Source organism: Oncorhynchus mykiss, unplaced genomic scaffold, assembly GCF_013265735.2.
Source record: "Oncorhynchus mykiss isolate Arlee unplaced genomic scaffold, USDA_OmykA_1.1 un_scaffold_130, whole genome shotgun sequence".
Classification (NCBI taxonomy): Eukaryota; Metazoa; Chordata; class Actinopteri; order Salmoniformes; family Salmonidae; genus Oncorhynchus; species Oncorhynchus mykiss.
In genome coordinates this window covers 455,022-470,025 of record NW_023493663.1, presented here as the reverse complement: position 1 = coordinate 470,025, position 15,004 = coordinate 455,022, and the positions used below count along the sequence as shown (strand labels likewise).

General features: G+C 43.1%; 1 protein-coding gene across 10 annotated transcripts in view; it reads right to left on the bottom strand.

The window, feature by feature from the left end:
- Positions 1 to 1,883: 1,883 nt before the first annotated feature.
- Positions 1,884 to 15,004, bottom strand: part of LOC110514366 (developmentally-regulated GTP-binding protein 2) — a 28,474-nt gene continuing 15,353 nt past the window's right edge. For all 10 annotated transcript variants that reach the window (XM_036972266.1, XM_036972271.1, XM_036972270.1 and 7 more), the window contains 8 exons: positions 13,060 to 13,132; positions 6,226 to 6,316; positions 4,519 to 4,616; positions 3,938 to 4,014; positions 3,555 to 3,643; positions 2,573 to 2,631; positions 2,405 to 2,458; positions 1,884 to 2,300 (listed from right to left, as the gene is read on the bottom strand). In XM_036972266.1, the coding sequence (XP_036828161.1) occupies positions 2,214 to 2,300; positions 2,405 to 2,458; positions 2,573 to 2,631; positions 3,555 to 3,643; positions 3,938 to 4,014; positions 4,519 to 4,616; positions 6,226 to 6,316; positions 13,060 to 13,132 (628 nt within the window). In that variant the 3' untranslated portion in view covers positions 1,884 to 2,213. The remainder of the gene's footprint in view (positions 2,301 to 2,404; positions 2,459 to 2,572; positions 2,632 to 3,554; positions 3,644 to 3,937; positions 4,015 to 4,518; positions 4,617 to 6,225; positions 6,317 to 13,059; positions 13,133 to 15,004) is intronic.

Here is a 15,004-nt window from a genome sequence, read left to right as displayed (position 1 = left end):
TTCAGGAAGTTCACTTCCTGAATTGACTGCCTTCAACACCGGCCCTAGTACCTCGGGGAAACTTCACCTTGGGACCATTTTAATGGCTGTCATTTCAATTCAACACCTCCATCTCTGCTGTCAGTCTCCTTACTTCTGTAGACTACAGGACCATTTTAATGGCTGTCATTTCAATTCAACACCTCCATCTCTGCTGTCAGTCTCCTTACTTCTGCAGACTACAGGACCATTTTAATGGCTGTCATTTCAATTCAACACCTCCATCTCTGCTGTCAGTCTCCTTACTTCTGCAGACTACAGAACCATTTTAATGGCTGTCATTTCAATTCAACACCTCCATCTCTGCTGTCAGTCTCCTTACTTCTGCAGACTACAGGACCATTTTAATGGCTGTCATTTCAATTCAACACATCCATCTCTGCTGTCAGTCTCCTTACTTCTGCAGACTACAGGACCATTTTAATGGCTGTCATTTCAATTCAACACCTCCATCTCTGCTGTCAGTCTCCTTACTTCTGCAGACTACAGAACCATTTTAATGGCTGTCATTTCAATTCAACACCTCCATCTCTGCTGTCAGTCTCCTTACTTCTGTAGACTACAGAACCATTTTAATGGCTGTCATTTCAATTCAACACCTCCATCTCTGCTGTCAGTCTCCTTACTTCTGTAGACTACAGAACCATTTTAATGGCTGTCATTTCAATTCAACACCTCCATCTCTGCTGTCAGTCTCCTTACTTCTGCAGACTACAGGACCATTTTAATGGCTGTCATTTCAATTCAACACCTCCATCTCTGCTGTCAGTCTCCTTACTTCTGCAGACTACAGAACCATTTTAATGGCTGTCATTTCAATTCAACACCTCCATCTCTGCTGTCAGTCTCCTTACTTCTGCAGACTACAGAACCATTTTAATGGCTGTCATTTCAATTCAACACCTCCATCTCTGCTGTCAGTCTCCTTACTTCTGTAGACTACAGGACCATTTTAATGGCTGTCATTTCAATTCAACACCTCCATCTCTGCTGTCAGTCTCCTTACTTCTGTAGACTACAGGACCATTTTAATGGCTGTCATTTCAATTCAACACCTCCATCTCTGCTGTCAGTCTCCTTACTTCTGTAGACTACAGGACCATTTTAATGGCTGTCATTTCAATTCAACACCTCCATCTCTGCTGTCAGTCTCCTTACTTCTGCAGACTACAGGACCATTTTAATGGCTGTCATTTCAATTCAACACCTCCATCTCTGCTGTCAGTCTCCTTACTTCTGCAGACTACAGGACCATTTTAATGGCTGTCATTTCAATTCAACACCTCCATCTCTGCTGTCAGTCTCCTTACTTCTGCAGACTACAGGACCATTTTAATGGCTGTCATTTCAATTCAACACCTCCATCTCTGCTGTCAGTCTCCTTACTTCTGCAGACTACAGAACCATTTTAATGGCTGTCATTTCAATTCAACACCTCCATCTCTGCTGTCAGTCTCCTTACTTCTGCAGACTACAGAACCATTTTAATGGCTGTCATTTCAATTCAACACCTCCATCTCTGCTGTCAGTCTCCTTACTTCTGTAGACTACAGGACCATTTTAATGGCTGTCATTTCAATTCAACACCTCCATCTCTGCTGTCAGTCTCCTTACTTCTGCAGACTACAGGACCATTTTAATGGCTGTCATTTCAATTCAACACCTCCATCTCTGCTGTCAGTCTCCTTACTTCTGCAGACTACAGGACCATTTTAATGGCTGTCAACACCTCCATCTCTGCTGTCAGTCTCCTTACTTCTGCAGACTACAGAACCTGCTGGATTAGAATTCAAAAACAAGACAAATTGCAACCAATGGAAAAACAAAACCACAGAAACAAACTGTGTCCATTTCACGTTCGTGGAATTTATTTAGTTTCCCTTGTCATTCTGGATGCGTTTCAATGTCAACAAAGTTAAAATATGTTGCTTCCTGTCCTCTTGTAACTCAGATGGCATCTGGTTCTTGATTGGTTATTTTTGTTGTTGTTCCAAATGCAAAATAAGAATCAGGACTTTAGAATCTACTGTACACTGGTTCTGGATAAATCAACTTCCTGTTTTTGTTTTTAACTCCTCCCACCCATCTTGTATTCCGTCCAATCAGAAGGCCTGTTTTAATAACTCGTCCCACCCACCCCCAGCCTGTCATCGGTCCTATCCCGAAGAGCTGTTTCACTTCTTAACAATCTGGATGACGTCCTCGTGCTCCATGATGTGTGTTAGCCCCACCCGCTGGGGGTCGAACTTGGTGCTGGTGCCCTGGAACACAACAGTCACAAAATGGAGTCATGAAAGAAAGATACAGCGTTTTAAAATGCAGAGGGCAAACCCAACGTTGCTAGCACGGGGTGCTGCTAACTTACCCAGACCAGGGCGTACTTGAACTGGCTGGCTAACGTTCTGTGGATCCGATGGCACTGCAGGGAGAGAGAGGGGGAGACCGTCGTTAAGGCTTTAGCTCAGCGGGTTAACACAGTCTGGTGCCGACCACCTGGGTTCAAAGCCAGGATTGTCAGTGTGTTCAAGCTCACCACATGTTCTACAGATGCTCCTCTCCTCATGATGATGGCGTCGCTGAAGTCAGGCCTCTCTGAAACAACAAGACCCACAATTCAACAGGAGGCACCAGGGGTTCTAACCACAGCGTGGAAGACGCCAGGGGTTCAACACACAGCGTGGGAGACGCCAGGGGTTCTACACACAGCGTGGGAGACGCCAGGGGTTCTACACACAGCGTGGGAGACGCCAGGGGTTCTACACACAGCGTGGGAGACGCCAGGGGTTCTACACACAGCGTGGGAGACGCCAGGGGTTCTACACACAGCGTGGGAGACGCCAGGGGTTCTACACACAGCGTGGGAGACGCCAGGGGTTCTACACACAGCGTGGGAGACGCCAGGGGTTCTACACACAGCGTGGGAGACGCCAGGGGTTCTACACACAGCATGGGAGACGCCAGGGGTCCTACACACAGCGTGGGAGACGCCAGGGGTCCTAAACACAGCGTGGGAGACACTAGGGGTTCTACACACAGCGTGGGAGACACCAGGGGTTCTACACAGCGTGGGAGACACCAGGGGTTCTACACAGCGTGGGAGACACCAGGGGTTCTACACAGCGTGGGAGACACCAGGGGTTCTACACACAGCGTGAGAGACACCAGGGGTTCTACACACAGCGTGAGAGACACCAGGGGTTCTACACACAGCGTGGGAGTGTGTGTTTACGATTGGATTGCTGTGTGTGTGTGCACATTTGAGTGTGTATGTGTGTGAGTGAGCCTGTGTCCATTTCTGAATTCTCCTGCATCCTAAATAGTAGGCCTTTTAAGTATGAGAAAAAGTCAAATAGAATGCGACAATTTGAAACTCATTCAGCCTATGACAACAGCTGATCAGTTAGATATGGGGAGGAGCTACCGACATCAACCAATAGCAGGCAACAACAAAATCGAACCCTACGCATTCTCTGTATACGGGGGTTGGGGGGGGGAGTGTGTGTGTGTGTGTGTACCTCCTCTCTTCTTTGTGTAAAGACAGATGAGCGCCAGGTATTCCCACAGCCTCTCTAACAGGAAGTCCAGGTTCAGCTTCATCCCACAGCTAACAGAGAGAACACAGTCAGACAGAGAGAGAGTCAGACAGAGAGGAGACAGTCAGTCGGACAGAGAGACAGTCAGACAGAGAGACAGTCAGACAGAGACAACACAGTCAGACAGAGAAGAGACAGACAGACAGAGAAGAGACAGACAGACAGACAGACAGACAGAGAGACAGTAAGACAGAGAGGAGACAGACAGACAGACAGACAGAGAGACAGACAGAGAAACAGACAGACAGAGAGACAGACAGAGAAACAGACAGACAGACAGAGAAACAGACAGGGTAGTTTCTGACCTGATGACAACGCTGTGGGGTTCGTGGGCCAGTCTGTCCACCTCCTCTATAGAGATCTGATCCACCTTGTTGTACACCTTCACACACACACACCACTACATATTCATTGTGGACTGGTACAGAACAGGTAGGTATAAACATAGAGCTAGATCATAGATCAGGTACGTATAAACATAGAGCTAGATCATAGATCAGGTAGACCTACCTACGTATTAACATAGAGCTAGATCATAGATCAGGTAGGTACGTATAAACATAGAGCTAGATCATAGATCAGGTAGGTACGTATAAACATAGAGCTAGATCATAGATCAGGTAGGTACGTATAAACATAGAGCAAGATCATAGATCAGGTACGTATAAACATAGAGCTAGATCATAGATCAGGTAGGTACGTATAAACATAGAGCTAGATCATAGATCAGGTAGGTACGTATAAACATAGAGCTAGATCATAGATCAGGTAGGTACGTATAAACAGAGCAAGATCATAGATCAGGTAGGTACGTATAAACAGAGCAAGATCATAGATCAGGTAGGTACATATAAGCATAGCGCTAGAACATAGATCAGATACGTACGTATAAACAGGGCATGTAAACTCGGTTCCCAACAATGACGTCGATGAAGTCATCAGGAGTGCTGTCTTCTCGGAACAGAACCTCCGCATTGAAGATTTCTGAGGTAGATCGTTAAGGTTCTACCTACTGTTCTGAGGTGGATCATTAGGTTCAACCTACTGTTCTGAGGTGGATCGTTAAGGTTCTACCTACTGTTCTGAGGTGGATCATTAGGTTCTACCTACTGTTCTGAGGTGGATCATTAGGTTCTACCTACTGTTCTGAGGTGGATCATTAGGTTCAACCTACTGTTCTGAGGTGGATCGTTAAGGTTCTACCTACTGTTCTGAGGTGGATCATTAGGTTCAACCTACTGTTCTGAGGTGGATCATTAAGGTTCAACCTACTGTTCTGAGGTGGATCATTAGGTTCTACCTACTGTTCTGAGGTGGATCATTAGGTTCAACCTACTGTTCTGAGGTGGATCGTTAAGGTTCAACCTACTGTTCTGAGGTGGATCGTTAAGGTTCTACCTACTGTTCTGAGGTGGATCATTAGGTTCAACCTACTGTTCTGAGGTGGATCGTTAAGGTTCTACCTACTGTTCTGAGGTGGATCGTTAAGGTTCAACCTACTGTTCTGAGGTGGATCGTTAAGGTTCAACCTACTGTTCTGAGGTGGATCGTTAAGGTTCTACCTACTGTTCTGAGGTGGATCATTAGGTTCAACCTACTGTTCTGAGGTGGATCGTTAAGGTTCAACCTACTGTTCTGAGGTGGATCATTAGGTTCAACCTACTGTTCTGAGGTGGATCGTTAAGGTTCTGTGCTGGTATTGTGTTTGTATGTCAGAAGGATACTGTGGTTAGTGGTGTCTGTAGTTAGTAGTGGTATTGTGTCTGTAGTTAGTAGTGGTATTGTGTCTGTAGTTAGTAGTGGTATTGTGTCTGTAGTTCGTGGTGGTATTGTGTCTGTAGTTGGTGATGTTGTGTCTGTGTTTAGTGGTGTCTGTAGTTAGTAGTGGTATTGTGTCTGTAGTCAGTGGTGTCTGTAGTCAGTGGTGTCTGTAGTCAGTGGTGTCTGTAGTCAGTGGTGTCTGTAGGTAGTGGTGTCTGTAGGTAGTGGTGTCTGTAGGTAGTGGTGTCTGTATCTAGTGGTGTCTGTATCTAGTGGTGTCTGTAGTTAGTGGTGATGTGGTGTCTGTAGTTAGTGGTGATGTGGTGTCTGTAGTCAGTGGTGTCTGTAGGTAGTGGTGTCTGTAGTCGGTGGTGTCTGTAGTTGGTGGTGTCTGTAGTTGGTGGTGTCTGTAGTTAGTGGTGATGTGGTGTCTGTATCTAGTGGTGTCTATCTAGTGGTGTCTGTAGTCAGTGGTGTCTGTAGTCAGTGGTGTCTGTAGGTAGTGGTGTCTGTAGGTAGTGGTGTCTGTAGGTAGTGGTGTCTGTATCTAGTGGTGTCTGTAGTTGGTGGTGTCTGTAGTTGGTGGTGTCTGTAGTTGGTGGTGTCTGTAGTTGGTGGTGTCTGTAGTTGGTGGTGTCTGTAGTTGGTGGTGTCTGTAGTTGGTGGTGTCTGTAGTTGGTGGTGTCTCTATCTAGTGTTGTCTGTATCTAGTGGTGTATGTAGGTAGTAGTGTCTGTAGGTAGTGGTGTCTGTAGGTAGTGGTGTCTGTAGGTAGTGGTGTCTGTAGGTAGTGGTGTCTGTAGGTAGTGGTGTCTGTAGGTCAGAAGGATACTGTATTCGTGGAGGATAAGCTGGACCAGTTTCTCAGAACACATCGTCAGAGGAACCATGGAGTTATAGGACAAACCCCCTCCTTTCTTGGGCTGAACACAAAAACACAGTTGTCACATTACTACAGACCAGCATCATACACATTGAAACCTACCATCATACATGTTGTTGAAACCTACCATCATACACATGTTGTTGAATACTACCATCATACACATGATGAATACTACCATCATACACATGTTGTTGAATACTACCATCATACACATGTTGTTGAAACCTACCATCATACACACGTTGTTGAATACTACCATCATAAACATGTTGAATACTACCATCATACACATGTTGTTGAATACTACCATCATACACATGTTGTTGAATACTACCATCATACACATGTTGTTGAATACTACCATCATACACATGTTGAATACTACCATCATACACATGTTGTTGAATACTACCATCATACACATGTTGAATACTACCATCATACACATGTTGTTGAAAACTACCATCATACACATGTTGTTGAATACTACCATCATACACATGTTGTTGAATACTACCATCATACACATGTTGAATACTACCATCACACACATGTTGTTGAATACTACCATCATACACATGTTGTTGAATACTACCATCATACACATGTTGTTGAATACTACCATCATACACATGTTGTTGAATACTACCATCATACACATGTTGTTGAATACTACCATCATACACATGTTGTTGAATACTACCATCATACACATGTTGAATACTACCATCACACACATGTTGTTGAATACTACCATCACACACATGTTGTTGAATACTACCATCATACACATGTTGTTGAAACCTACCATCATACACATGTTGTTGAATACTACCATCATACACATGTTGTTGAATACTACCATCAAACACATGTTGTTGAATACTACCATCATACACATGTTGTTGAATACTACCATCATACACATGTTGTTGAATACTACCATCATACACATGTTGAATACTACCATCATACACATGTTGTTGAATACTACCATCATACACATGTTGTTGAATACTACCATCATACACATGTTGTTGAATACTACCATCATACACATGTTGAATACTACCATCATACACATGTTGAATACTACCATCATACACATGTTGTTGAATACTACCATCATACACATGTTGTTGAATACTACCATCATACACATGTTGTTGAATACTACCATCATACACATGTTGTTGAATACTACCATCAAACACATGTTGAATACTACCATCATACACATGTTGAATACTACCATCATACACATGTTGAATACTACCATCATACACATGTTGTTGAATACTACCATCATACACATGTTGAATACTACCATCATACACATGTTGTTGAATACTAACATCATACACATGTTGAATACTACCATCATACACATGTTGTTGAATACTACCATCATACACATGTTGTTGAATACTACCATCAAACACATGTTGAATACTACCATCATACACATGTTGAATACTATCATCATACACATGTTGAATACTACCATCATACACATGTTGTTGAATACTACCATCATACACATGTTGTTGAATACTACCATCATACACATGATGAATACTACCATCATACACATGTTGAATACTACCATCATACACATGTTGAATACTACCATCATACACATGTTGAATACTACCATCATACACATGTTGAATACTACCATCATACACATGTTGTTGAATACTACCATCATACACATGTTGTTGAATACTACCATCATACACATGTTGTTGAATACTACCATCATACACATGTTGTTGAATACTACCATCATACACATGTTGATGAATACTACCATCATACACATGTTGAATACTACCATCATACACATGTTGTTGAATACTACCATCATACACATGTTGAATACTACCATCATACACATGTTGAATACTACCATCATACACATGTTGTTGAATACTACCATCATACACATGTTGATGAATACTACCATCATACACATGTTGATGAATACTACCATCATACACATGTTGAATACTACCATCATACACATGTTGATGAATACTACCATCATACACATGTTGAATACTACCATCATACACATGTTGTTGAATACTACCATCATACACATGTTGAATACTACCATCATACACATGTTGAATACTACCATCATACACATGTTGTTGAATACTACCATCATACACATGTTGTTGAATACTACCATCATACACATGTTGAATACTACCATCATACACATGTTGTTGAATACTACCATCATACACATGTTGTTGAATACTACCATCATACACATGTTGTTGAATACTACCATCATACACATGTTGTTGAATACTACCATCATACACATGTTGTTGAATACTACCATCATACACATGTTGTTGAATACTACCATCATACACATGTTGTTGAATACTACCATCATACACACATTGTTGAATACTACCATCATACACATGTTGTTGAATACTACCATCATACACATGTTGTTGAATACTACCATCATACACATGTTGTTGAATACTACCATCATACACATGTTGTTGAATACTACCATCATACACATGTTGTTGAATACTACCATCATACACATGTTGTTGAATACTACCATCATACACACGTTGTTGAATACTACCATCATACACATGTTGTTGAATACTACCATCATACACACGTTGAATACTACCATCATACACATGTTGTTGAATACTACCATCATACACATGTTGTTGAATACTACCATCATACACATGTTGTTGAATACTACCATCATACACATGATGAATACTACCATCATACACATGTTGTTGAATACTACCATCATACACATGTTGTTGAATACTACCATCATACACATGTTGAATACTACCATCATACACATGTTGTTGAATACTACCATCATACACATGATGTTGAATACTACCATCATACACATGTTGAATACTACCATCATACACATGTTGTTGAATACTACCATCATACACATGATGAATACTACCATCATACACATGTTGTTGAATACTACCATCATACACATGTTGTTGAATACTACCATCATACACATGTTGAATACTAACATCATACACATGTTGTTGAATACTACCATCATACACGTGTTGTTGAATACTACCATCATACACATGTTGTTGAATACTACCATCATACACATGTTGTTGAATACTACCATCATACACACGTTGAATACTACCATCATACACATGTTGTTGAATACTACCATCATACACATGTTGTTGAATACTACCATCATACACATGTTGTTGAATACTACCATCATACACATGATGTTGAATACTACCATCATACACATGTTGAATACTAACATCATACACATGTTGTTGAATACTACCATCATACACGTGTTGTTGAATACTACCATCATACACATGTTGTTGAATACTACCATCATACACATGTTGTTGAATACTACCATCATACACATGTTGTTGAATACTACCATCATACACATGTTGAATACTACCATCCTACACATGTTGTTGAATACTAACATCATACACATGTTGTTGAATACTACCATCATACACATGTTGTTGAATACTACCATCATACACATGTTGAATACTACCATCATACACATGTTGTTGAATACTACCATCATACACGTGTTGTTGAATACTACCATCAAACATGCACTACAGGACCAACAGGATGTGGACACTTGATCGTCCAACATCTCATTCCAAAATCATGGGCATTAATATGGAGTTGGTCCCTCTTTGCTGCTATAACAGCCTCCACTCTTCTGGGAAGGCATTAATATGGAGTTGGTCCCCCCCTTTGCAGCTATAACAGCCTCCACTCTTCTGTGAAGGCTTTCCACTAGATGTTGGAACATTTCTGCGGGGACTTGCTTCCATTCAGCCATGCGCATTAGTGCGGTCGGTCACTGATGTTGGGGGTGATTAGGTCTGGCTCGCAGTCTGTTCAAATTCATCCCAAAGGTGTTAGATGGGGTTGAGGTCAGGGCTCTTTGCAGGCCAGTCAAGTTCTTCCACACAGATCGACAAACCGTTTTTGTATGGACCTCGCTTTTTGCACGCTGAAACAGGAAAGGGCCTTCCCCAAACTGTCGCCACAAAGTTGACAGCACAGAATAGTCTAGAATGTCGTTGTATGCTGTAGCGTTAAGATTTCCCTACACTGGAACTAAGGGGCCCGAGCCATGAAAAACAGCCCCAGACCATTATTCCTCCTCCACCAAACTTTACAGTTGGCACTATGCATTGGGGCAGGTAGCGTTCTCCTGGCTTCTGCCAAACCCATATTTGTCCGTCGGACTGCCAGATGGTGAAGCGTGATTCATCACTCCAGAGAATGCATTTTCACTGCTCCAGAGTCCAATGGCGGCGAGCTTTACACCACTCCAGTCGACGCTGGTCATTGCGCATGATGATCTTAGGCTTGTGTGCGGCTGCTCGGCCATGGAAACCCATTTCATGAAGCTCCCGACTAACAGTTATTGTGCTGATGTTGCTTCCAGAGGCAGTTTGGAACTTGGTAGTGAGGTTTGCAACCGAGGACAGAAGATTTTTAAGCGCTTCAGCACTCGGTCCCATTCTGTGAGCTTGTGAGGCCTACCACTTCGCGGCTGAGCCGTTGTTGCTCCTTGATGTTTCCACTTCACAATAACAACACTTACAGTTGACCAGGGCAGCTCTATCAGGGCAGAAATTTGATGAACTGACTTGTTGGAAAGGTGGCATCCTATGACGGTGCCGCGTTGAAAGTCACTGAGCTCTTCAGTACGGGACATTCTACTGCCAATGTTTGTCTATGGAGATTGCATGGCTGTGTGCTGGATTGGATCCACTTATCAGCAGCGGGCTGAAATAGAACCCACTAATTAGAAGGGTGTCCACATACAGTGCCTTGCGAAAGTATTCGGCCCCCTTGAACTTTGCGACCTTTTGCCACATTTCAGGCTTCAAACATAAAGATATAAAACTTTATTTTTTTGTGAAGAATCAACAACAAGTGGGACACAATCATGAGGTGGAACGACATTTATTGGATATTTCAAACTTTTTTAACAAATCAAAAACTGAAAAATTGGGCGTGCAAAAGTATTCAGCCCCCATAAGTTAATACTTTGTAGCGCCACCTTTTGCTGCGATTACAGCTGTAAGTCGCTTGGGGTATGTCTCTATCAGTTTTGCACATCGAGAGACTGAAATTTTTTCCCATTCCTCCTTGCAAAACAGCTAGAGCTCAGTGAGGTTGGATGGAGAGCATTTGTGAACAGCAGTTTTCAGTTCTTTCCACAGATTCTCGATTTGATTCAGGTCTGGACTTTGACTTGGCCATTCTAACACCTGGATATGTTTATTTTTGAACCATTCCATTGTAGATTTTGCTTTATGTTTTGGATCATTGTCTTGTTGGAAGACAAATCTCCATCCCAGTCTCAGGTCTTTTGCAGACTCCATCAGGTTTTCTTCCAGAATGGTCCTGTATTTGGCTCCATCCATCTTCCCATCAATTTTAACCATCTTCCCTGTCCCTGCTGAAGAAAAGCAGGCCCAAACCATGATGCTGCCACCACCATGTTTGACAGTGGGGATGGTGTGTTCAGGGTGATGAGCTGTGTTGCTTTTACGCCAAACATAACGTTTTGCATTGTTGCCAAAAAGTTCAATTTTGGTTTCATCTGACCAGAGCACCTTCTTCCACATGTTTGGTGTGTCTCCCAGGTGGCTTGCGGCAAACTTTAAACAACACTTTTGATGGATATCTTTAATAAATGGCTTTCTTCTTGCCACTCTTCCATAAAGGCCAGATTTGTGCAATATACGACTGATTGTTGTCCTATGGACAGAGTCTCCTACCTCAGCTGTAGATCTCTGCAGTTCATCCAGAGTGATCATGGGCCTCTTGGCTGCATCTCTGATCAGTCTTCTCCTTGTATGAGCTGAAAGTTTAGAGGGACGGCCAGGTCTTGGTAGATTTGCAGTGGTCTGATACTCCTTCCATTTCAATATTATCGCTTGCACAGTGCTCCTTGGGATGTTTAAAGCTTGGGAAATCTTTTTGTATCCAAATCCGGCTTTAAACTTCTTCACAACAGTATCTCGGACCTGCCTGGTGTGTTCCTTGTTCTTCATGATGCTCTCTGCGCTTTTAACGGACCTCTGAGACTATCACAGTGCAGGTGCATTTATACGGAGACTTGATGACACACAGGTGGATTGTATTTATCATCATTAGTCATTTAGGTCAACATTGGATCATTCAGAGATCCTCACTGAACTTCTGGGGAGAGTTTGCTGCACTGAAAGTAAAGGGGCTGAATAATTTTGCACGCCCAATTTTTCAGTTTATGATTTGTTAAAAAAGTTTGAAATATCCAATAAATGTCGTTCCACCTCATGATTGTGTCCGACTTGTTGTTGATTCTTCACAAAAAAATACAGTTTTATATCTTTACGTTTGAAGCCTGAAATGTGGCAAAAGGTCGCAAAGTTCAAGGGGGCCGAATACTTTCGCAAGGCACTGTACATATACATATACACTCCCGAGTGGAGCAGCGGTCTGAGACACTGCATCTCAGTGCAAGAGGCGTCACTGCAGTCCTTGGTTCGAAACCAGGCTGTTTCACATCCGGCTGTGATTGGGAGTCTCATAGGGCGGTGCACAGCGTCGTCCTGGTTTGGCGGGTAGGCAGTCATTGTAATGAAGAATTTGTTCTTAAATGACTTGTTAAATAAAAGGTTAAATGTAAATTATATAAAATAATGTGATGGAGAAACTGACCTTAAAGTAGATGTTGGGTTTGGAGCGGTTGAGTCTGATGCCGACGGACTCCAACTCCTTCTCCAGGAGTTTCCTGAGGAGACAGAACACACTAACTAACCAACCAACCTGGGGAGACAGACAGAACACACTAACTAACTAACCTGGGGAGACAGACAGAACACACTAACTAACTAACCTGGGGAGACAGACAGAACACACTAACTAACTAACCTGGGGAGACAGACAGAACACACTAACTAACTAACCTGGGGAGACAGACAGAACACACTAACTAACTAACCTGGGGAGACAGACAGAACACACTAACTAACCAACCTGGGGAGACAGACAGAACACACTAACTAACCAACCTGGGGAGACAGACAGAACACACTAACTAACTAACCTGGGGAGACAGACAGAACACACTAACTAAATAACCTGTCTCCCCAGGTTGGTTGGTTAGTTAGTTAGTGTGTTCTGTCTGTTTCCCCAGGTTAACTAACCAGCTGGGACAGACGGAACACACTAACTAACTAGCTGGGACAGACGGAACACACTAACTAACCAGCTGGGACAGACGGAACACACTAACTAACCAGCTGGGACAGACAGAACACACTGACTAACTAGCTGGGACAGACAGAACACACTAACTAACTAGCTGGGACAGACGGAACACACTAACTAACTAGCTGGGACAGACAGAACACACTAACTAACCAGCTGGGACAGACAGAACACACTGACTAACCAGCTGGGACAGATGGAACACACTGACTAACCAGCTGGGACAGACGGAACACACTGACTAACCAGCTGGGACAGACGGAACACACTAACTAACCAGCTGGGACAGACAGAACACACTGACTAACTAGCTGGGACAGACGGAACACACTGACTAACCAGCTGGGACAGACGGAACACACTAACTAACTAACCAGCTGGGACAGACAGAACACACTAACTAACCAGCTGGGACAGACAGAACACACTAACTAACTAACCAGCTGGGACAGACAGAACACACTAACTAACTAACTAACTAGCTGATACAGACGGAACACACTAACTAACCAGCTGGGACAGACAGAACACACTAACTAACTAACCAGCTGGGACAGACAGAACACACTAACTAACCAGCTGGGACAGACGGAACACACTAACTAACCAGCTGGGACAGACGGAACACACTAACTAACCAGCTGGGACAGACAGAACACACTAACTAACTAGCTGGGACAGACAGAACACACTAACTAACCAGCTGGGACAGACAGAACACACTAACTAACTAACTAGCTGGGACAGACAGAACACACTAACTAACTAACTAGCTGGGACAGACAGAACACACTAACTAACTAACTAGCTGGGACAGACGGAACACACTAACTAACCAGCTGGGACAGACAGAACACACTAACTAACCAGCTGGGACAGACGGAACACACTAACTAACCAGCTGGGACAGACGGAACACACTAACTAACCAGCTGGGACAGACGGAACACACTAACTAACCAGCTGGGACAGACGGAACACACTAACTAACCAGCTGGGACAGACGGAACACACTGACTAACCAGCTGGGACAGACGGAACACACTAACTAACTAACTAGCTGGGACAGACGGAACACACTAACTAACTAACTAGCTGGGACAGACGGAACACACTAACTAACCAGCTGGGACAGACAGAACACACTAACTAACCAGCTGGGACAGACGGAACACACTAACTAACTAACTAGCTGGAACAGACGGAACACACTAACTAACCAGCTGGGACATACAGAACACACTAACTAACTAACCAGCTGGGACAGACGGAACACACTAACTAACTAACCAGCTGGGACAGACAGAACACACTAACTAACCAGCTGGGACAGACGGAACACACTAACTAACTAGCTGGGACAGACGGAACACACTAACTAACTAACCAGCTG